At 41.0% G+C, this 23,323-nt stretch overlaps 1 protein-coding gene across 29 annotated transcripts in view; it reads right to left on the bottom strand.

The window, feature by feature from the left end:
• Positions 1-23,323, bottom strand: part of TRIP12 (thyroid hormone receptor interactor 12) — a 153,631-nt gene that overhangs the window by 68,967 nt on the left and 61,341 nt on the right. For 26 of the 29 annotated variants that reach the window (XM_051849049.2, XM_070070086.1, XM_070070091.1 and 23 more), the window contains 3 exons: positions 11,765-11,870; positions 8,969-9,105; positions 283-366 (listed from right to left, as the gene is read on the bottom strand). In XM_051849049.2, the coding sequence (XP_051705009.1) occupies positions 283-366; positions 8,969-9,105; positions 11,765-11,870 (327 nt within the window). The remainder of the gene's footprint in view (positions 1-282; positions 367-8,968; positions 9,106-11,764; positions 11,871-23,323) is intronic. The other 3 variants (XM_051849059.2, XM_070070101.1, XM_070070102.1) reach the window with 1 other exon arrangement.

Genomic DNA, 23,323 nt, shown 5'->3' with positions numbered 1-23,323 from the left:
AAAGCTGATGGAAAATGCATGTAATGAAAAAACAACACATGGATTTCAAGATTTTTTGCAGCAAAATACCTCAACTCTTAATCCTTTCCCAGGAACTTTTTGAAGTACTTGTAAGATTTCTGTCTAAACAGCAAAAATGAAGAGGCAAATATAGCTCATCTTCCAATTCCAAATCATATCTTAGAAGCCTTCTGGAACATTCTCTGAATTAATTTCCATGAAGAACAATAGCAAAGGGCAGCCAGGGTTGTGGTTTCTTACAGGCTCAGTAACTGTCTTTACCTTGCAATCGTCCCATCTCGGAATCATCTGATTCACTCTCCCCAGAAGTGGTCATGCCAACAGCCCCTGCAACAGAACTAGAGGCTGGGGGCAGAGGGGAGAAAAGGTTAGCATTAGGAGAGGAACAATTAAACTCTTAAATCTTTCTGGATTACCTTAAAAAAAAAAAAAAGTTTTAGTGAAAAGGGCAATTACACTTGTCTTCCTACAACATACTCAGCTGTTGTTCTAGACTTCATCCACTCAATTAACTAAACTGCTTTGGTATTAAAACAAATAGGAGTTGGTGTTATGGCACAGTATGTGCTAGGATGCCAGCACTGGAGCTCCAGTGAGTCCTGGCTGCTTAGTGCTCATCCACCTCCCTGGGAAATGCAACTGGGAAAGCAGAGGAAGATGGCCCAAGCACTTGGGCCATTGATACCCGTGTGGGAGATCTGGCTGGAGTTCTGGGCTCCTGGCTTCAGGCTGGCTCAGCCCTGGCCATTGTGGCCACTTTAGAAGTGAATCAATACTATCTTTATCTCTCCATCTTTAAATCTTTAAAGATGCTATCTTTATCTGTCACTCTGCTTTTCAAATAAGTAAATGAAATAAATCTTTAAAAAAAAAAAAAAAAGTGGCCATCACTGTGGCACAGAAGGTTAAGCCATCACCTACGACATCAGCATCTCATATGGGCACTGGTTCAAGTCCCAGCTGTTCCCCTTCCAATCCAGCCCCCTACTAATAAGCCTGGAAAACATTGGAAGGTGGCCCTAGTACTTGGTTTCCTGCTACCCATGTGGGAGACACAGAAGCAGCTCCTGTCTCCTAGCTTCAAACCAGCCCCACTCAGGCTATTGCAGCCACCTGGGCAAAAACCAGTGGAAGTTAGAGTACTCTCTGTATCTTTAGACAGCTCTCTGTACCTCTTGCTAACTCTTCCTTTCAAACAAATAAATCTTAAAAAAAAAAAAAAAAAAAGTAAAACAAAAAGGCCAGTGTTGTGATGTAGCAGGTAAAGCTGCCATCTGCAGCACCAGCATCCCATGGGTGCCAGCTAGAGTCCCAGCTGCTCCACTTCCCATCCAGCTCCCTGCTGAAGCACCTGGGAAAGCAGCAGCAGATGTCCCAAGTCGTTGGCCCCAGCAACCACGTGAGACCCAGAAGCTCCTGGCTTCGGTCATCTGGAGGAGTGAACCAGAAGATGGAAGATCTCTATATATATCTATATATCTCTGCCTCTCCTGGTCTGTAACTCTAACTTTCAAATAGATAATTAAATCTTTTAAGAATAAATAAATATGGCCGGCGCCCTGGCACTCGGGGTTCTAGTCCCAGTTGGGGCACCGGGTACTAGTCCCAGCTGCTCCTCTTCCAGTCCAGCTCTCTGCTGTGGCCCGGGAAGGCAGTGGGGGATGGCCCAGGTCCTTGGGCCCTGCACCCGCATGGGAGACCAGGAAGAAGCACCTGGCTCCTGGCTTCAGATCAGCATAGTGCCAGCCGTGGCGGCCATTTGAGGGGTGAATCAACAGAAGGAAGACCTTTCTCTCTGTCTCTCTCTGTCTATAACTCTACCTGTCAAAAAAAAAAAAAAAAAAAAAGGAATAAATAAATAAAACAAGCAAAAAAATACAACATTTGCATTTCATTCACATTGAATGAAATGGCTTTATAGATTTCCTCATATTTTTGAAATACTTCTTATCATTCTGGAATTAAATCCTGAAATACTCTCACAGCTAAGACCACTGTGATATTTAATAATTGGCCTAGGCCGGCGCCGCGGCTCACTAGGCTAATCCTCCGCCTTGCGGCGCCGGCACACCGCGTTCTAGTCCCGGTCAGGGCGCCGGATTCTGTCCCAGTTGCCCCTCTTCCAGGCCAGCTCTCTGCTGTGGCCCAGGAGTGCAGTGGAGGATGGCCCAGGTACTTGGGCCCTGCACCCCATGGGAGACCAGGAAAAGCACCTGGCTCCTGGCTCCTGCCATCGGATCAGCGCGGTGCGCCGGCCGCAGCGCGCCGGCCACGCCGGCCATTGGAGGGTGAACCAACGGCAAAGGAAGACCTTTCTCTCTGTCTCTCTCTCTCACTGTCCACTCTGCCTGTCAAAAAATAAATAAATAAAAATAAATAAAAAAAAAATAAAATAAAAAATAAAAAAAATTATTGGCCTCAAACTGACATTCTATGTAGATGTGCACCTTCTTAGGTCTGCTGTATTCCTAGATTACAATTTCGATATAATCACTTATCTGTTTTCTCTAATTTCAAGAATTGGAGAAGACTGTACCTTTTATTTCTAGAACAAAATACTGAATATACACATATACACAATATAGCTTAGAGAAAATTGCAATACTACTATGACGTATGAAAGAGAGGCCAACTAAGATGCTGAAGTGGTACCAAAAGAACAGCTAAGATAACCAAGATTCCTACTACCCAAAATACTAACCTAAGACACAGGCACATATAATCAGTCTAAGCTTACAGAGGCAGATTCAATTATGAATCTGACCAGGAGGTAAAACCATCTTCCTGCAAAACTGGCTATTTATTATTGCAGCTCTCAGTGTCTACTGAGTCCTCTAGCACTTTTTTATGCAACTGATGTATGTATGCATAACTTATCGTCATAATACCTCGGCCCTTGACAGATAATTACAGAAGGCAAGCTAGGGAGATTATTTTTGTCACTATTGTTAAAGAGGTACATGAGTAACATATGAATTTAAGAATTTCTCTGTAGAAAGACACCAACACACCAGCCATAAATTATATTCTCACAATCTCTTTGTTTATGCACCATTAGGTATTTTCTACGTTTACAGATTTTTTTCAATTCTGAGAAAAATCTTAGAATACTGGTCAATAAACTATTGCCAAAGGCCAAATCTAGGCCAACCAGTTTTTTCAGTAACATTTATAACACAGCTGCACACATTCATGCACATGATAGATCCGTATCCTGTAGTCCAGCGATGCTTTCACATTGTAATCACAGAACTGAGCGGTTACAACAGAGACCACATAAAGCCTACAACATTTACAGTCTGGCCTCTTCCAGCATCGCTATGGTTTTAGAGCTACAGGCTAACTAGAAATGCTGATATTAAAGGGTACCAACAGCAAAGTTCACTTTTGTGGAAGAAAAGACATTAACCAATAGTTACAATCTAGAATGCTACAGACATACACAATTATTAAATGCTTACTATTTGTAGGCACTGTCTATGTTTCCTCACAACTGTACCAAGAAGTATTACAAGCTTCAACATGCACATGAGGAAACGGAGGCTTTGATAGCCAGTAATGGATCAGATTTTAAAACCAAGTTGTGCCAGCGCCGCAGCTCACTAGGCTAATCCTCTGCCTAGCGGCACCGGCACACCGGGTTCTAGTCCCAGTCGGGGCGCCGGATTCTGTCCCGGTTGCCCCTCTTCCAGGCCAGCTCTCTGCTGTGGCCAGGGAGTGCAGTGGAGGATGGCCCAAGTACTTGGGCCCTGCACCCCATGGGAGACCAGGAGAAGCACCTGGCTCCTGCCTTCGGATCAGCGCGGTGCACCGGCCGCAGCGGCCATTGGAGGGTGAACCAACGGCAAAAGGAAGACCTTTCTCTCTGTTTCTCTCTCTCACTGTCCACTCTGCCTGTCAAAAAATAAAAAAAAAATTTAAAAAAAAAAAGTTGTACCACTTAGGGACTACATCAACTCATTAAGTCTTTTTAATTCAAATGCTGTTGTTTTTAAGTTGTGCAGAAACATTGTTGAAACTACTGTTGTTAAGCACCAATTATGAATCAATTTGTTAAAGTGGCTCTTAAACTTTAATAGTTTTTAAAATTTTTATTTATTTGACAGAGTTAGACAGTGAGAGAGAGAGACAGAGACAAAGGTCTTCCTTCTGTTAGTTTACCCCTGAAATGGCCGCTACGGCCAGAGCTACACCGATCCGAAGCCAGGAGCCAGGTGCTTCCTCCTGGTCTCCCACGCGGGTGCAGGGCCCAAGCACTTGGGCCATCCTCCACTGCCTTCCCAGGCCACAGCAGAGAGCTGGACTGGAAAAAGAGCAACTGGGACTAGACCCCAGCACCCATATGGGATGCCGGCGCCGAAGGCAGAGGATTAGCCAAGCAAGCCACAGCGCCGGCCCCCTCAAAAACTTCTTTTAAAGGTCTTCCAGATCAGCGTGGTGCGGGGGCCGCAGCGCACCGGCCGTGGCGGCAATTGGAGGGTGAACCAACGGCAAAAAAAAGGAAGACCTTTCTCTCTCTCTCTCACTGTCCACTCCGCCTGTCAAAAAGAAATTTAAAAAAAAAAAAAGGTCTTCCAGACATGTGGGAAGCAAATAACAAAATTTTAACAAACGAAATAGTTGGGCTTTTTTAAAGCATGCTCAGAAACCATACACACACACAACAAAATAAACAAGTAAACATCAAAACTTAACCTAAGGCAATGCTGGTTTTTAAAACTTATTCATCACATTTTAATACATTCTATAGACTTACAACCATTAAAGGATTCCTCAAGGCAGGTGCTATGGCACATGATGCTAAGCTGCTGCTTAGGATGCCATTATCCTAACCTGAGTGCTTACAGAATGCCTGGGGATGAGCCCTAACTCCACTTCTGATTAGCATCCTGTTCAGCATACAATGACCAAAATGCATGGATCCCTGACACTCAAAGTGTGAGAGCTGGAATTCCTGAATCCAGGTTTTGGCCTGGCCCATCTTTGGTTGTTGCAGGCATCTGGGGCATGAACCAGCAAATGCAAGAAGGATCTCTCCCTCTCTTTCTCTGCCTTTCACATTACCTTTCAAAATAAAGCTTAAAAAGATTTTTTTGTTATTTTTAAAATTAATTTTATTTATTTGACAGAGAGAGGTAGAGACAGAGGTCTTCCATTTGCTGGTTCACTCCCCCAAATGACTACAACTGCCGGAGGTGGGCTACTTTGAAGCCAGGAACCAGGAGCTTCTTCCAGGTTCCCAAAGACTGGGGCCATCCTCCACTGTTTTCCCAGGTGCATTAGCAGGGCTTTAACTGGCTGCACCACAGCATAGGTCCCTCTGTTACTTCTTATACACATTACTCTATTGACCTTCTTAATGAATATTTCACACTGCCCGGCCACAAAGACGATCAAGACACAGAACATGTAAAAGAACATCATTTAAAAAGTTGTTATGGTTGTATTCTAGTGAAGTCCCAACCTTTAGAAACCACAGAACCACTACAAGAAGCAGCAAGATAATCTGTTTTTCAACTGGAGGAATGGAAGGTGTGGGTGGGGCAAGGTGCTCATTTTTAACAGAAATCAAGTACCAGACAAAAAGAAAAGGCTCCTGCTACCACTCCTTTGATGGCAAGTATTAAGCAGCTGCCCACTGTGGTTCCTTTTATGTATGTTTTAGAAAACTGATCGACTTTAGGCCAATTTAATCAAGAGCATAGACAGTAGCTGTTTTGTGGTCATACAGATAAGAAAATGTAATAAAGTCACAGGGCTTGACTACAAAGTTCTTTAGTCAGGCTTCTAATCACTTGAGTTCATGCACCAGATTTGTCCCAAGAGACAAAATGTAATATCAATAGAATATCCAACACCAGGTTTTCAGTAGTGCCAATCTTTTTTCTTAAATCGGTTATTTTCTATAATCTCAGTATATCTTCACAGCACCATGTCAAATAGTTTACAATACACACTTGAATGAGAACAATCAAGAAAACATTGTTTAAATCAGAACACAAAATCTGATAGAGCACCAAGGTTTTATACCTAAACTGAGGCAACCTCTTATACAGAAAGCAAAGATAAATTATTATAAAGCTCATAGAATTAGATTTTACTTTGCCAAGAACTGCTGAGTTTACTAGATGTGTAAGCATGGAAGGCAACAGAGTATGTTTTTTAAAATATTTTTTATTTAGTTAGCTGGAGGGGTTGGGGTGGGGGGGCCCTCACTCCCTAAATACCCTCAACAGCTGTGGCTGAGCCAGGGTAAAATCAGAAACCAAGAACTCAAACCTGGTCTCTAACATGGGTGACAGGTACACAAGGACTTTAGCCATTACCTGCCGCTTCCCAGGGCACACAATGACAGGAAGTTGGAGTTGGGAGCAGAGCCAGGACTGGAATGAAGGCACTCCAACATGAAACACATGTTATCTCAAGAAACATTTTAATCACTATACCAAATGACTGCCATTATACCAATTAAGAAGTTTATATGTATTTTTTAAGATTTACTTATTTATTTGAAAACTGGAATGACAAGAGGGGGAGCCAGAAAATGAGATCTTAATTCTGCTGGTTCTCTCCCCCAAAAACCTGCAACAGCCAGGGCTACCGGACTACCGGACCATGCCAAAACCAGGAGACAAGAACTCTATCTGGGAATGCCATGTGGGTGGAAGGTGGCTAAGTCCTTGAGCCATAAACTGCTGTCATCCTAGGCTCATCACAAAAAGCTGGATGGTTAACAGTGTGGCCAGGACTGGAACTGGCACTCTAACATGGGATGTAGGCATCCCAAGGAGTGAAATAGCACCACAGTCTCCACCCCTTGAAGTTTGTATTTTACATATAGAGAAATTAAAGCACATACTGAAGAATGTAAAACTTTTAGGTAATTCACTCCTTTCCTCTCCAAAAAAGATCCCTTCTCCAACATATAATTAGCCCAGTACTCCTCTACTGTCAGGACACATGGCAAATAAATGTTTTATCACTATGACTACAATACATAAACTTAGAAATCTGTATCACACTGTGATTTCAAGTACATATGACAATGAAACACACAACAGTATTTAGGAAAGCAAACTAGTGAGCCTGATCCCTTAAAGATCTTATCTTCTTAAATAATTGCACCATAGAACAAAATTTTTACCCCACCCCCTCATTTCAATCTTCAATTATATTCATATAAATTAAACAAAGTCTTATAACCACAGTTGTTACAAATGTACACTTGATTTCTAAGACATGGATTTGAGAGTCACACAGTCTATAACCCTGGGAAAGTTTAACCAGTATGTCTTAGTTTCTCTCCTCATTTATAAATGATAATGACAAGTTACCTGAATATCAAATGAGAATATATGTCAAGTGTTTAATATGTGTCTGTAATAAAGTGCACACTCCAAACCCATCAGCTCTTACGATTACTACAGTGAGTTGACTTTCACAACATTCAGCAGCTCCATTTCTGTCATGTGGGAACTGCCCCGACCCACATTCATACTTGAAATAAGCACTGACAGACTGAGAAGGGAAGGCTGTGCCATGAGCAGCTTCTGTTACCTGACCAGACTCTCTTTCTACCCTCTCCCATTTAATACTTTGGAAAAACTATCCCAGGGAAAAGGTACAGGAGGAAAAAAAAGATCTCTTTCACCAAAAAATATGCTGTAAGTCTACCATGTAATTTATCATACAAAACTAGGATGGGGCCAGCGCTATGGCATAGCTGGTAAAGCCACCGCCTACAGTGCTAGCATCCCATATGGGCGTCAGTTGGAGACCACGTCCAATCCAGCTCTCTGCTGTGGCCTGGGAAAGCAATTGAAGACAGCTCAAGTCTCCGGGCCCCTCCACCTGCCTGGGAAACCAAGAAGAAGCTCCTGGCTTCAGATCACAGCAGCTCTGGGCGTTGCAGCCATTTGGGAAGTGAATCAGCGGATGGAAGGTATCTCTCTCTGCCTCTGCCTCTCGGTAACTCTGCCTTTCAAATAAATAAATAAATAAATCTTTTTAAAAAAAAAACTTAAAAAAAAAAAAAAAACTAGGAACAACCAGTAGTTTAAAAAATGCTTAGCTGAGCAGGACAAGGTAACAGCGAAGCAAAACTAGAACCCATCTGGTAAAACATGACATATGATTAATCCCAGGCTCTTCCCTGGGAAAAGCAGCAGCAAATGGCCCAAGTACCTGGGCCCCTGCCACCCACCTGGGAGTCCCAGGAGGAGCTCCTGGCTTCAGCAGGTCAGGACTGACCATTTTGGGAGCAAAGCAGCAGATAAAGACCTCTCTCCCATCCCTGTGACTCTGCCTCCTTTCAAATAAACAAATCTTCAGAACAAACAAAACTCAGAAACACCATCAGCCACGATTAACAGTTGAATTATTCAACTAGTTTTGGTAACAGTAATGAATACATATTTCAAGCTAAAGAGAGGGGGGAAAAGCATGATTCTTGGTCTTCTAAGATATTAAAAACAAAAATAAGCAGCCCATAAAAATTTAAATTCTTCAAGTTGCTGAGGTTCAACTGTAACATTATTTTTAAAGGCCTTAGAAAATCCTGTTAAAATTTACCTATGTATGAAGCAATTTAATCATATCCTCAACATTTTTATCATGTATTTAAACTCTTTTAAATAATCAATTATATGTCCAAGTCAATATTTGAAATGCTTATAAAAAAAGGAGTTACTCTCTCCTAAAAGCCTTTTGAACAGAATACAAGTCTGAATTAAACAAACATTAAGAAACAGCAAATAACGAACAAATCAAAACACACCAAACACCTAAGCTGTAACAAAATAGAACAGGAAGTTCATATGATGGCAACACACAGTATATTTCCATCTCCTTCCTTTCACTCTATCTCTATATGGATAGAGTAATTTACTCCCTAAATAAATCTGTGAAATAAGAAAAATGCATTTTAGAGTTAAGAAGTGCCATCTACCTGCAGCTCCTTGGGGAGCTTCATCTGTCCGTGCAGCTGAAGAATTTACTGCCTCCTGGTTGCTTTCAGGATCTGCCATTTTTTCCTGTCGACGAGTCTCAGCTGCTCCTCTTTTGCCCAGGCCAGAGCCTCGCCGACTACAACACAAAAATGTCATCATAGGCAGCATTACGAGGGAACCAGGAGCAATGTATAGACAGCACAAAGCTCAGATTCATGGAGCACAAAGCCAGTTTCTTCTTTTAAAATAAAAATTGTTACAGAAAATCACTAAGCATAACAACTAAGACTTTGTATACTTAAAATTCTTCCAAGTTATATCACATTCACAATACAAGCTTTTGTGTCACAAAGAGCTGTTGTCATCCTTACAGACTCAAATAATTCCAACTAAATAGAAAAGAGACTCCTCCTGCAGAGAAAATTCAATTCATTTAAAATAGAGTTCCACACTTCAGGGTAACTAGTGGATCAATATAAAAGGGCTTGCTGACTGACACTGCCAACGCAAGGAGGAAAGGAGGAGATGGGAAAAAGTTCCAATCCTCTATATTCCAGATTACCTACATCATCCAAAACTAAATAGCCCAATAATGGATAATAATTAAACCTTTTAAACAAACTATAACAATTTTCATATTTATAAATTCAAATGATATTTGGAAAAAAAACTTGTTTATGATACAGGCACAGAACAAGATATAGAAAAAACTACCACTCATTTCTCTTAAAATTGTTGTATTAATGGTAACCTTTTCCCCTATTTTAATGAGGAATTAGTAAATCAAGTAGTGACTAAAGACCCTCCCCACAATGTACTACAAGTATTTAAAAACAGTTCCCCAAATTACCTTAGGGCATGCAGATATCTATTACAAAAGAAACTATTAAAGAAACCTTAGATTGAGGTCAAGCTACAGCCAGCAAATGTGAAGCCTTAAAGCTGCTTGCAGAGAACAGAAATGCAGCAACCATAAATGACATGTACATGAGAGCTCTGAATTACCTGAGTACTGACATTTTTCTTCAAATCAGTGTAAAATCCTCCCGAAACAGGGGTCTGCTTAACTAATCTTTCCTTCACAAGGAAAGCTCATTCCAAACCCAACTTACCAAGCTACAAATTAGAAGGATTCAAATTCATTCATTTATCATTTAACTGCACCAACACACTGGGCTAACCACTTTGGATACATAGGGTTGTTGCCCTCAAGGAGAAACAGTCTAAAGAGAAACAAAGACACACAGCCTCAGTAGGCTACCAAGGCACTGAATTTAAACTGAATCTCAAATAATTCAGAAAATGTTTCAAGGCAAGTGGCTAGAGGGCTGCGCACAGCATGACCAGCTACACTGGCAGTGACTGCACAGGCACAGATTTCCAGGTACCTGTGGAAGGAACAGAGGTTGCACAGAAAGGCAGGGCAGGACAAATTTTTATACTCAATCACCTGACTTCACATACAGCTTGAACTCTTCAACCGTAAAACTCAGTTCATACTTCAACCCAATATAGTACAAAAATTCTGAAGAACTAAGATATTTTGTCCAAAGTCTTCATTAAAGTATTGCTAAGAAACATCAAAAGGAAATGGCCAAACTAGATATTTTAAACAAAGCAAAAACTTTTAACAATAAATGGAAAAGGATTTTAAAGTGGCAAAGGTATATTTAATAACAACTTAACAGACAACAGTCTTCCTTTTTCTTACATCATTACTGTACCACTGCCAAGAGCAGCCAGAATAGTGTTAGAGAAGAATTCTAACTACTTGAGTTATAGAGTAGAAAAGCACAAAAGAAAATCATTCCCCTATCACTGCTGTTTGATGCATTTTGTAATGGAAATAAACTACAAATAAAACAAAGAGAACTCACATCTCCCTACTGGAGAGGCACTTGACCAAATTGATCAAGTATGAAAATCCAAGAGGAAATTGTAGAAAAGAGGTTTACCTTCGACCTAAGATTCTCAATTAAGCAATAAAAGTATGAGAAGTAATATCCTACATAACATAAAGGCAGTTACGTTCTTAAGATGAGATCTACAGCAAGTGGAAGACACAGGAACTGGAAACATGAAAGAACACACACATCGCAGCACCCTGGAAGGTGGCAGGTTCTCCACTCATGTAAGAGACCAAGTTGGGAGTTCCTGGCTCCTGGCTTTGGCCTGGTCCAGCCCTGGCTCTTGTGGGCATCCAGAATGTGAACCAGTGGATGGGAGAGCTCTATTTCTGTGTCTCTGCCTTTCAAATAAAAAAACTTAAAAAAAGGAAAAGAATCTAGACTTTTTATTGAAAGGAGATGGTATAACCATACAAATGAAAAGTAATACTTTTCTCTCCATCGCTCATTAAACTTAGTAACTGGTATCAACACTTTTAGGAATAAGGTAATATTACAGGAATCCCTTTTAATTCTTTAATCATGCTCCTGGGAAATTTAAAAAACAACCCAAATCTACATAAAGACCTCATTAAAGTTATTTGGCAGACTCTACCACCAAAAACCACCAAAGTTTCAGCTACCGGCAATAATTCTGAGAAGACAGTGTGGTAACAGAGACAAGAATAGTGGATAAAAGTGTTGTCAAAAAATACCACTATTAAAACTTAGTAAAAAACATAAACATTGGGGAATAATTCATGAAAATGATGAGTTACGTTAGAAGAAATATCTGTACTAAACAAGTAAAAAATTAGTGATTTTTTAAAAATGGAGACTTTGATGAAAATTGAAAATATCTGAGCAATCAAAGATAAATTAAATCAACTTAAACACCCAGATCATTACCTGGTACTAGCACAGGAGCCCGTGGTCTTTTGGCGTGTGCTCCTCCTCAAACTGGGGAGCTCGGCAGGTGGGGACTCACTGCGTTTCTTGGTAGATTTCCTTAAACCTATACATGAGAAATGCAAAAGTAAAATTTTTTAAAGAGAAGTTACCATGAACTAAAAATTACAAAACTCAGCCTGTTCAAAACTTCACAGAGAGGCGACTTTGTGGTGCAGCAGGCACTGGCATCTCACACCAAGAGTGCCAGGTGGAGTCCCGTTGGCTCCTGTTTCAATCCAGATTCCTCCTAATGGGCTTGGGAAGGAGAATACAGCTCAAGTACTTTAGCCCTTGCCACTCATAGGGGAGACCTGGATGGAATTCCTGCTCCTGTCGCTGCCCTAGATGTGTACCATTTGGGAAGTCAACCACTGGATAAAAGCTCTCTCTATATGTATTTGTCATTGTGCCTTCAAGGAAATAAAAAAAAATCTTTTAGAAATAAAGTCCACAGATTCTTTCCATGGCCTTTCTAATGACTAACAGGAAAGCTAATGGTACTTGGCATTCCACTTCAGGATCAGTCTTCCCAGTCTGGCTCATCCTTGACTTGGGCTATGTCTTATGTGTGACAGTCCTACCTCTCCCAAAGTTCGTATCTCTTCTTCTCTACTACCATGTCCACTAATTAAGGCCAAGAGACCTTTCTGTCTGTACATTATTCATTTCATCAATTTATTAAATTTACTATATTTATTACCCTGTCTTACCTTGTCCCATTTCAGATAGTTTATGTAATACTTGCCAATAAAGCTTTAAGAGAACAAAAACTGATTTCTTTATGCCACCCATCCCATCAACAAGGAACATACACTTAAACTGAAGGCTACTAGATTTTCCAATTTATAGAATACTGTATAATTATGGAGAAAAGCAAACCAGGTACACTTTACATGTTATTTGGGATTACTATTTTATAAATAAACAGTGACAGTATTCATCTGCACCTTCTCCAATAAGGTTAACATATATGGTGACATATTGGGCAGTGAGCTCTACCTGAAAACGGAACTCTAACAGCAAAATGTCTCCAAAAATCAACAATCATCTTTCCATAAGAGCTACAATATCATCTTAAATTGATCTTATTAACTTTTTCAGAAACCAATTACATACTTATCCAGGTCAGTTGCTTTTTTCCATGAGGCTTTAATTTTGGGCTATTTAACTGCCTTATTGTGAAAAGGTAAATTCTTTACTCTTTAAATTACTTAAAAGCATCACTAAACAGTCTAGGAGAAAAGTGGCAAAAGGACTCTATACAACTTCATGAGCTTTCCAACTTTTAATCTAAAACTTCATTCAACTTCAGACAATCTCTGCACCACACATTAGGAAAGATGTTGAACTCGAAAGTTATTTTTTGTTTTTCTGGATTTTTTTTTTCTTTTTTACAGGCAGAGTGGACAGTGTGACAGTGTGAGAGTGTGAGAGTGTGAGTGTGTGAGTGTGTGAGAGTGTGAGTGTGTGAGTGTGTGTGTGTGTGTGTGTGTGAGAGAGAGAGAGAGAGAGAGAGAGAGAGAGAATGTCTTCCTTTTCCGTTGGTTCACCCCCCAGTGGCCACTGTGGCCGGCGCACGGCGCTGATCCGAAGCCAGGAGCCAGGAGCTTCTCCTGGTCTCCTATGCGGGTGAGACCTCCACTGCACTCCCTGGCCACAGCAGAGAGCTGGCCTGGAAGAGGGGCAACCGGGACAGAATCCGGCGCCCCAACCGTGTGCCAGCGCCGCAGGCAGAGGATTGGCCTATTGAGCCGCAGCGCCAGCCAAACTCGAAAGCTTTTAAAAATATCTTTAAAAAATATTTATTATTATGTATTTATTTGAAAGTCAACAGTTACAGAGAGAGATCTTTTATCCACTGGTTCACTCCCCCAATGGCGGCAGCTTCTTCTAAATGTCCCACATGGCCCATCTTCCACTGCTTTTCCCATCCCATTAGTAGGGAGCTGGACTGGAAGTGGAGCAGCCTGGATATGAGCCAGCAGCCCTGTGGGAAGCCAGCATCTCAGGCAGTGGCTTTACCCATTATGCCACTCAACACTGCGCCCTGTAACACTAGCCACACTTAAGCAACAAAGAATGATATCGATTACCTGGGGAAACTTCAAGGTTAAAACTGAGGATTTGCTGATAGGCTGTTTCTGAAACAGAACACCAGATCCCTCCTGGACTTGAAAAGCTCTCCTGATCCAGTGATCACATAGCCTTTATTCGCCAGAAAGTATAAAGTACAGAAATTCTAGACAATGTACACAGTTGCCAATAGATGCAACATAACCAAAAATGAAAGGAGGGAAAGGGATCAGGTACAAATGGCTCCACAGTGGGAGAACCCTAGCTCTTTAGCCTTTAAGTTGGAAAGAATTTTCCCTGGGGGATTTTACCAGAAGAAAAAAAACATAAAAGCTAAGGATAGAGGAGGTCTCACAATCAGTAAATAGACCCAATCAGATAACTAAACATGGCATCTCAAAAATTTACTGAGATCCTTAGAGCTTACACATTAGGATTTTAGCCTCATCTATATGTGTATATGGAGCCTACCCACACCTGACTATGTCAAAAAAATTTTACTATTCCTGTGTGAGAAAATGAGAATATGCAAAAGCAAAGAATACCATTCATGTCCTCAGAAAAGAAATGTATCCATAAGCCAAATACAGGATTCTATAAAAATAGCCCCTTAAAAATAAGATAGCAAACATGAAGAAAAATAAAATCAAAAAGACTGAAAGATAAAGCTGAAGAAATCTACCAGAAATAAAACAAAAATGGGGGCCGGCATGGTGGCGCAGTGGGTTAACGCCCTGGCCTAAAGCGCCGGAATCCCATATGGGCGCTGGTTCGAGACCCGGCTGCTCCGCTTCCTGTTCAGCTCTCTGCTATGGCCTGGGAAAGCAGTGGAAGATGGACCAAGTCCTTGGGCCCCTGCACCCACGTGGGAGACCCGGAAGAAGCTCCTGGCTCCTGGCTTCGGATCGGCACAGCTCCAACTGTTGCAGCCATCTGGGGAGTGAACCATCTGATGGAAGACCTCTCTCTCTCTCTCTCTCTCTCTCTGCCTCTCCTCTCTCTGTGTAACTCTTTCAAATAAATAAATCTTAAAAAAAGAACAGTTTTTAAAAAAAAATAAATAAAAAATAAAAAAAAAATAAAACAAAAATGGCTAGCAAAAAGATTAAGAGCATCCAAAAGCATAATCACATTAAATGAAATGAAACAGAGCAAAGAAAAAATAGGGTGATCAACAATTCTGGCCTGCCTGGGTGGGACTCTCTTGGTTTTAAGGTTAACTGTGTAAGTCTTGGGTCAAGACCACAAAGGAAGCCAGGATGGCTGGATATTCTAACAAGGAATGAAAATAAACGTATAGCAATGAACAATATCATGACATTTTTAAATAATGAAGGTAAAGATATTTAAGCCTCCATAAAAAGAGATTATATAAACAGATATATAATTCTTCAAAATGCTGAAGAAAAAATAACTCTCAACCTAGAACTCTATATTCAAGAATCCATCATGGTGGTATGATAGATCTTCAGATATTCAAAAGCAAATACATAAATAAATTAAGCATTTAAAAAATCCAGTGCTGTGGCCTGCTCCAAGTGCTTGAGCCCCTGCACCCATGTAGGAGACCCGGATAAAGTTTTTGACTCCTGCTTGGCCCAGCCCCGGCAATCACAGCCAGGTAGAGCATTCTCTTTCTGTCTCTCTCTACCTCTCCCTCTAACTCTGCCTTTCAAATAAGTAAATAAATATTTAAAAGAAATCTTTTAAGTACTTTTGCTTAGAAAGCAACAAAAGATGATATGGAATCTGAAAAAAGGAAACTGAAGATATTGAAGAAAACTTCAAGGCTAGAAACAGTATAACCAGGCATAGAGAATAACCATCCAGAGGTCTCTCTTCTTCAGAAAGATGAGACAGATGCAAGCAGACAGCTTGAGAAAAGATTTAGACAACTAGTAAGGTGTATGGATTTGGTAAGTTCCTAGATTAAGGAAAAACAAAAACATGTAAGAAAGGAAACATTTCTGCGTGACCAGCATAATTAATGTTTACACATATATGGTAATATAAACATTGATTATCGATTGTGCTTGGAAAATCTGAAGCATATACAATATGTGTTTGGTGGGTGAAAGGAGTAGGTAAGGTTAAAATCCTTCCATAGAAGATCAAAACTTTAAGGGGAAAAAAATCAAAAAGGTAGATATATAAGTACAAAGTTTAGACACTGAAATAAATACCAAAGTCATCAACTATGGCAAAGGACAATGTGGCAAGAAAACAATACAAATATAATTCTTTAAGTCTTTGAATTAGAACAGTTACTCAAACTTAGAATACATGAAAGACTAGCAGGATACACACACACACAGAAGAGGTAGCCCAAGGCATATGGCAGGGTTGGGGAACATCTGGCGCAGGCCCACGAAAGGCAACCGCAGGTAGGACTCAAAATCCAATAAATCTTAAGTTGATAATTTTGTATGGTCCACGTATGATGTTATAAATATCCAAAAGGTCCTTAGCAGGAATAAAAAGCTCCCCACCCCTGGCATATAGCATTTTTCTTCTTTGAACATTTTGTATTTTCTGTATTTTTTAATAAGCATTTTGAAATCACAAGTGTCAAACTATTACAGAGTACAACAATAGGATATAAAAGATCAATTTATACCTACTAATATATGTTTAATAAAATCCAATTTGGCTAAGTTCATTCTGACTATAACCTGCTATCAAAAATACCATACATGGTAACTCACAACAGAAAACAAAGCACAATCTTAATAGAAGAAAATGACACTTGCTTCCTTTTAATGTTCTTTCAAAAACAGAAACAAAAAAACCTGACAACTCATTTTCTCTAATTTAGTGATTTTTGTTTTTTTAAGTCTCAGCAATATTAGGACTCTGCCGATAATTTTTCAAAGCTGTGACATACTGCAACTATTAACCTCCTCTACGGTGCTAAGTTTTTTAACAGCTGCTTTAATATAGAAAACTCTTGATACTCAAGCCTTTTAAGGTCCCATTCAATACTGCACAGGGTTTAAAAATAATCCAACCTTCAACTCAGTGGGAATGATCCTATGAGGCACTAACAGCGGAAAGCAAGAGTCCTAAATTTCCTTAAACTTTCTCTCCTGCTCAACTCATTCTTTCCTCTCTTCATGCTGGAACGCAAAGTAGCATGTCTCCCTACTGAAAGAAAGCGACCTCATCAAAGCAGAATTACCTTCCCAGAATTCAGCATCTGCCTGATTCTTGTCTAGTTCTAATAATGGCCACAGGCTGCATGCAAGTCACCAGAAGAGTGTGAAACCTAAGATGGAAATAAGCTGGTAACTACTGCTGACTGTTATTAATACTGGGCACATGATGTCCACTTTAAATAATGGAGAGTAAAGTAGATCTACAAACATATTAGCCTGGAAATATAATATCTTTAAGTTTTTCTATTAGTTAAGTCCCATAATTACTCAAACTTTGATCACCAACTACACATTATAATTCTATGCCATCATTTATTGCTAAGGCATTTAGAAATCATTTTATTTTTTTTAAAAGTTAGCTTACTTTTAAACAAGTAGCTTGGCAAAATATATTTTAAAGGCAAATTTTAAAATTAGTGTTACTGATATACTATAAAAAATTTTAAAACCATCCATATCATATTAACTTTCTAGTTTTATATTTATGCCATATAAATTTGCAAAAAACGTCTTTACATAGGTTAAACACCACATAGCTTTAATGATTTCCTAAGGCACATTAAAACTTGTCAAAATTATTCTTTCTGGGGGTACTCAAGATCTCTACCACGCACTATGGGGTAACCTCTGTCCCAGAGTTATTTTGATGAGTTATAACTGGCAACTAACAAGGAGCCCATCACAAGGTAGCTGCTCCAGCAGCTCTCCGCCAGTCTCTCACACAGAATCTGTTCATCAGTGCATCAACAGCCGCCAAAGCAGCACACTGACAAAGGTCTCCTACTGAAGGTGTGTTCTGGGGACCACTGCTGTGTCAGAGGTAGTAACAAATGCTCTATAAAGTTGTAAGATATTGTGCGAAACAGAAGACTTTCCACAGCTTTCAATGTGAGTGAATATCCTGAATCTTCTTGGTAATAGCAATTTTTTCACAAACCATCTTGAAAAATACTATCATTCCTACAACTTCAAGAGTTTCCTTTATCGTGAGGTTTTCTAAAAACCAATCATCTCTTAGGATGAGCCTTTATGTCAGGAAATATAGCATAACCAAATTAACAGGTTCACTGATTCCTACAAGCTGAAAGAACAAAGGAAATCTAGGCAGAAAATAATGTATTCCCACTTGAATTTTTTTTTTTTTTTTGACAGGCAGAGTTAGACAGTGAGAGAGACAGAGAGAAAGGTCTTCTTTTTTCCACTGGTTCACCCCTCAGGAGATGCTTCCTCCTGGTTTCCCATGCAGGTGCAGGGCCCAAGGGCCTGGGCCATCCTCCACTGCACTCCCGGGCCACAGCAGAGAACTGGCCTGGAAGAGGAGCAACCAGGACAGAATCCGGCGCCCCGACTGGAACTAGACAGGAGGATTGGCCTACTGAGCTGTGGCGCCAGCCATCTTTTTTTTTTTTTTTTTTTTTTTTTTTTTTTTTTTTTTAATTTTTTTAGTCACACACAACAGCCAATTCTCTAAAACAGTATTTTTTTTCTCCTCCTGAGACTAAATACTAGTTTGAAATCTTCCTGTCAACTTCTATTTATTGACACTAATTGTGCCCATTGGGTGCACAATAAAACAACAAGAACAAGAAACACCCTCATACCTACAAAAGCCAGTAAAATACATGACCACAACTCCAAATACACCATTACAAGCCGGTGGATTATATGATACCCTAATTTTACAAAGCTGTTTTCATATGCATTCTTTCATCTATGCTTTATAATATTCTGCATTCAATATTGATTAGGAATCAGGCTGGTATGGTTAACTATATTTAAATTAGCTTCCTAAACTCATAAAATAGATGATAACGGAACATTCAATCTGGGTCTTCCAAATCTAATAAATACCTTAAAACAATCGATCAACAGCCAGGACTTAGTCCTTCATTCTCAAAACATTATTTTCAATGTTTTCTGCCTTAAGATACTCAAACTTCTCTCAAGCATCCTAAATTTCTATGATGTCTATGTACAAAGCACTATGCTAAGTCACTGGATATATTCATTTATTCCTCAAATACCTTCTATGGTCATTAAAAAGAAAAAAAATTACAAAACTTTCTCACAGCCAGCTGCTAAAATGGCTGAAGTGGGATTCAGATCCAGGATTTTTAGCTCTGTATTAAAGATTCACTCCAAAACACTATTCCTTGACACCCAGGTATTATCATCAAAAACAAAAATTTGCTTCCATATCCTGAGTTAACACTCACCTACCAATTCTACTGATTCCTACATAAACTCTTTGCTGACATGATCTATTAACTCATGCCTAAAATGCACTTCAAGAATTCTTCCCAGATTCAGCTAACCCAATCTGCTGACAATTTCAAGACCAACTTCTGGATGGCCTACTTTAGACTCTCAGCTCTGTTAGTCCTTAGTTCCATGAGCTTTCCTATCTATAAATCAGGAATGACACTTGACACAAAGGACTGATGGGGAGCAAATAAGATAATCCATGAACTATTTATAACAATTGTCAGACATTTAAAACGACAGTAAATAAGGGCTGCACTGTGGAATAGCAGGTAAAGCCACCACTTGCAGTGCCAGCATCCCATATGGGCGCCAGTTCAAGTCTCAGCTGCTCCAATTCCAATCCAGCTCTCTGCTATGGCCTGGGAAAGCAGAAGCTGAGCTCCTGGCTTCTAACTGGCGCAACTACGCCCACTGCGGCCAACTGGGGAGTGAACCAACCAATGAAAGACATCTCTCTCTCTGCCTAACTCTTTCAAATAAATGAATAAATCTTTAAAAAAATAAACAAAACCACAGTAAACATTAGCTATTATTTGTTGAAAGTGTCCTCACTTTTGAAAAAGATAGGATATGAAGCTGTGAGCTCACATACTTTTCATTCTTAAAGATTAATCGGGGGCCAGCAGTATGGCATAGCGGGTAAAGCAGCCACCTGCAGTGCCAGCATCTCATATGGGTGCAGGTTAGAATACCGGTGGCTCCACTTCTGATCCAGCTCTCTGCTATGGCCTGGGAAAGCAGTGAAAGATGTTCCAAGTCCTTGGGCCACTGTACCCCCATGAGAAATCAGGAAAAAGCTCCTGGCTTCAGATTGGCGCAGCTCCGGCCACTGGGGCCATCTGAGGAGTGAACCAGCAGATAGAAGACCTCTCTCTCTGCCTCTGCCTCTCTATACCTCTACCATTCAAATAAATAAATTTTAAAAATCTTAAATAAGTAAAAAAAAAGATTAATCAATATAGAGCTGACATTATGGTGTAGCTGTTTTAAGCCACCAAAAAGCCAACACTTGTAATGCTGGCAGGAGTGCCAGTTCCTATCCTGGTCATTCCAGTTTCAATCCAGCTCCCTGTTAATGCACCTGGGAAAACAGCAGGTGGCCATGTGCCAACCACTTGGAAGACCCAGATGGACTTCCAGGCTTCTGGTTTCAGCCTGGCCCATTTGGGGAGTGAAGTAGCAGATGGAAGTGCTTTCTCTCTCTCCCTCTAACTCAGCCTTTCAAATAAATATATGAAAAAAAAAAAAAAAATCAAAAGTACCCAAAAAGGATCATTTCCTCAAGGCTCTTAGTATCTTCAAATGATACCATAATGTTACAACAATAACTAAAACAGGTGCAAAATAAATGCATAGTGAAGAAAGAAGACTTCAAAGTCAGATATAACCCCATCTTCAAATTCTAACACTGCTACTAAGAGTGATGTTACCCAGAAATTATTCCACTTGAGTCAATTTCCTTAAACCATCCTAAAAGCATCATTATTTTAAGTAAATGTAACTGTGTATGTAAAATACCTGGCACTTAATAGGTGTCAAATAGATGCTGATTCCCTTCTATGGTTTCAACAGCTTAGTTTCAACAGCTTAGACAATAATTAGAGATTATACTTAAGGTAGTGGCAATAAAATTGGAAAAAGGGATATTACAGTGACGACAGTGCATATATTTTGTGCCAAGTACAGAAAAAAATTACAAAAATTGAGTTTTAAGATACTAAAACCTTTTGGACCAGGTGTAGAGCAGGTTTAACAATTATTTGAATAGTTTCATCGTGACACTGGTTCCTCCTTCCCAGCCAGGGCAACTCCACTGGTTGGCCACTGATACAGTCAAGTTTTTTTTTTGTTTTGTTTGTTTGTTTTTAGATTGTATTAATAGGGGCCGGCGCTGTGGCGCAGTGGGTTAACACCCTGGTCTGAAGCGCCAGCATCCCATATGAGCGCTGGTTCAAGACCCTGCTGCTCCACTTCCGTTCCAGCTCTCTGTTATGGCCTGGGAAAGCAGTAGAAGATGGCTCAAGTCCTTGGGCCCCTGCACCCACGTGGGGACCTGGAAGAAGCTCCTGGCTCCTGATTGGCACAGCTCCGGCCATTGCGGCCAACTGGGGAGTGAACCATCGGATGTAAGACCTCTTTCTCTCTCCATGCCTCTCCTCTCTCTGTGTAACTCTGACTCTCAAATAAATAAATCTTTAAAAAGAAATTGTATTAATAGATTCTGTAAAGGGGCCGGTGCTGTTGAGTAGCAGGTAAAGCCAGCATTGCTGGCATCCCATATGGGCGCAGGCTGGAGTCCCAGCTGCTCCATTTCTAATCCAGCTCTCTGCTATAGCCTGGGAAAGCAGTGGAAGATGGCCCCAATCCTTAGGCCCCTGCACCCTTGTGAGACCCAGGAAGAAGCTTCTGGCTCCTGGTCTCGATCAGTGCAGCTCTGGTCATTGTGGCTTACTGGGGAGTGAACCAGCGGATGGAAGATCTACTTAACTACCTACCCCTCCCTCTCCCTCCCTCCCTCCCTCTCCCTCTCTCTCTCTCTCTCTCTCTTTCCCCCCAGCTTTCAATAAATCAATAAATCTTAAAAAAAAAAAATAGATGCTGTAAGAAAACTAATTTCTGAGAAGAGTCAAGACTACAACACTCAAGTGCAGTACATAACACTAGTAACACTTAGTCTTGGAATTTCTAGAAATAAGAGCTGAAACAGATGTATTCATCAAGACAGGAAGGTTAGAGGGCAGAAAGGAGATGTCCAAATCCCACAGAACTGGCTGTAAACTCAACTGGCCACAGAGATTACACAGCTCCTATAATGAACCCAACACACGCATATACACACGCACTGGTGCCTCCACCTCACTTAAAAGAAGGTGAAGAAGGAACTAAAAAATGACAGAATTACTCCAACTGGCCAAGAAAGCTTTGGTGGGGCTGAGCTGTGGCATAGTGGGTAGAGCTGCCACATGCAGTGCCGACATCCTACATGGGCACCCGTTTGAGTCCCAGCTGCTCCACTTCTGATCCAGCTTCCTGCTAATGGACTAAGAAAGCAATGGAAGGGCCGGCGCCGTGGCTCAATAGGCTAATCCTCCACCTTGCGGCGCCGGCACACCGGGTTCTAGTCCCGGTCGGGGCGCCGGATTCTGTCCCGGTTGCCCCTCTTCCAGGCCAGCTCTCTGCTATGGCCAGGGAGTGCAGTGGAGGATGGCCCAGGTGCTTGGGCCCTGCACCCCATGGGAGACCAGGAAAAGCACCTGGATCCTGGCTCCTGCCATCGGATCAGCGCGGTGCGCCGGCTGCAGCGGCGGCCATTGGAGGGTGAACCAACGGCAAAGGAAGACCTTTCTCTCTCTGTCTCTCTCTCTCACTGTCCACTCTGCCTGTCAAAAAAAAAAAAAAAAAAAAAAAAAAAAAAAAAAAGAAAGCAATGGAAGATGGCCCAAGTGCTTGGCCTCTGCACCCATGTGGGAGACCTGGAAGAAGCTCCTGGATTCAGATCCGCTCAGCTCTAGCCATTGTGGCCATTTAGGGAGTGAACCAGCAGATCGAAGACCTTTCTCTGTCTCTCTGCAACTCTGTCTTTCAAATAAATAAATCTTTAAAAAAAGAAAGCTTCAGCAGAACAAACCAGGTAACTAATAACAGATACCTAAAAAATAAATAAATAAAGAGAGAGAGAGAAAGAAACAGTGAGACAGAGATGACTACCATGCACTGCAACAGCAGGACAGGCCAAACACAGGAGCCTGGAACTCAAACCAGGTCTCTCACATGAATGGCAGGGACAACTACCTAAGCCAATATATGCCACCTACCTGGAAGCTGGAATGGGAATGGAGGTGGGACTTAGGCGCAACAGTAATGACTTTTTTTTTTTTTTTTTGGACAGGCAGAGTGGACAGTGAGAGAGACACAGAGAGAAAGGACTTCCTTTGCCATTGGTTCACCCTCCAATGGCCGCCGTGGCCGGCATGCTGCGACCGGCGCACCGCGCTGAGCCGAAGCCGGGAGCCAGGTATTTCTC

Source organism: Oryctolagus cuniculus, chromosome 3 (genome assembly GCF_964237555.1).
Source record: "Oryctolagus cuniculus chromosome 3, mOryCun1.1, whole genome shotgun sequence".
Classification (NCBI taxonomy): Eukaryota; Metazoa; Chordata; class Mammalia; order Lagomorpha; family Leporidae; genus Oryctolagus; species Oryctolagus cuniculus.
The sequence above is the reverse complement of the archived record's forward strand: the minus strand, read 5'-3'. Positions and strand labels throughout refer to the sequence as shown.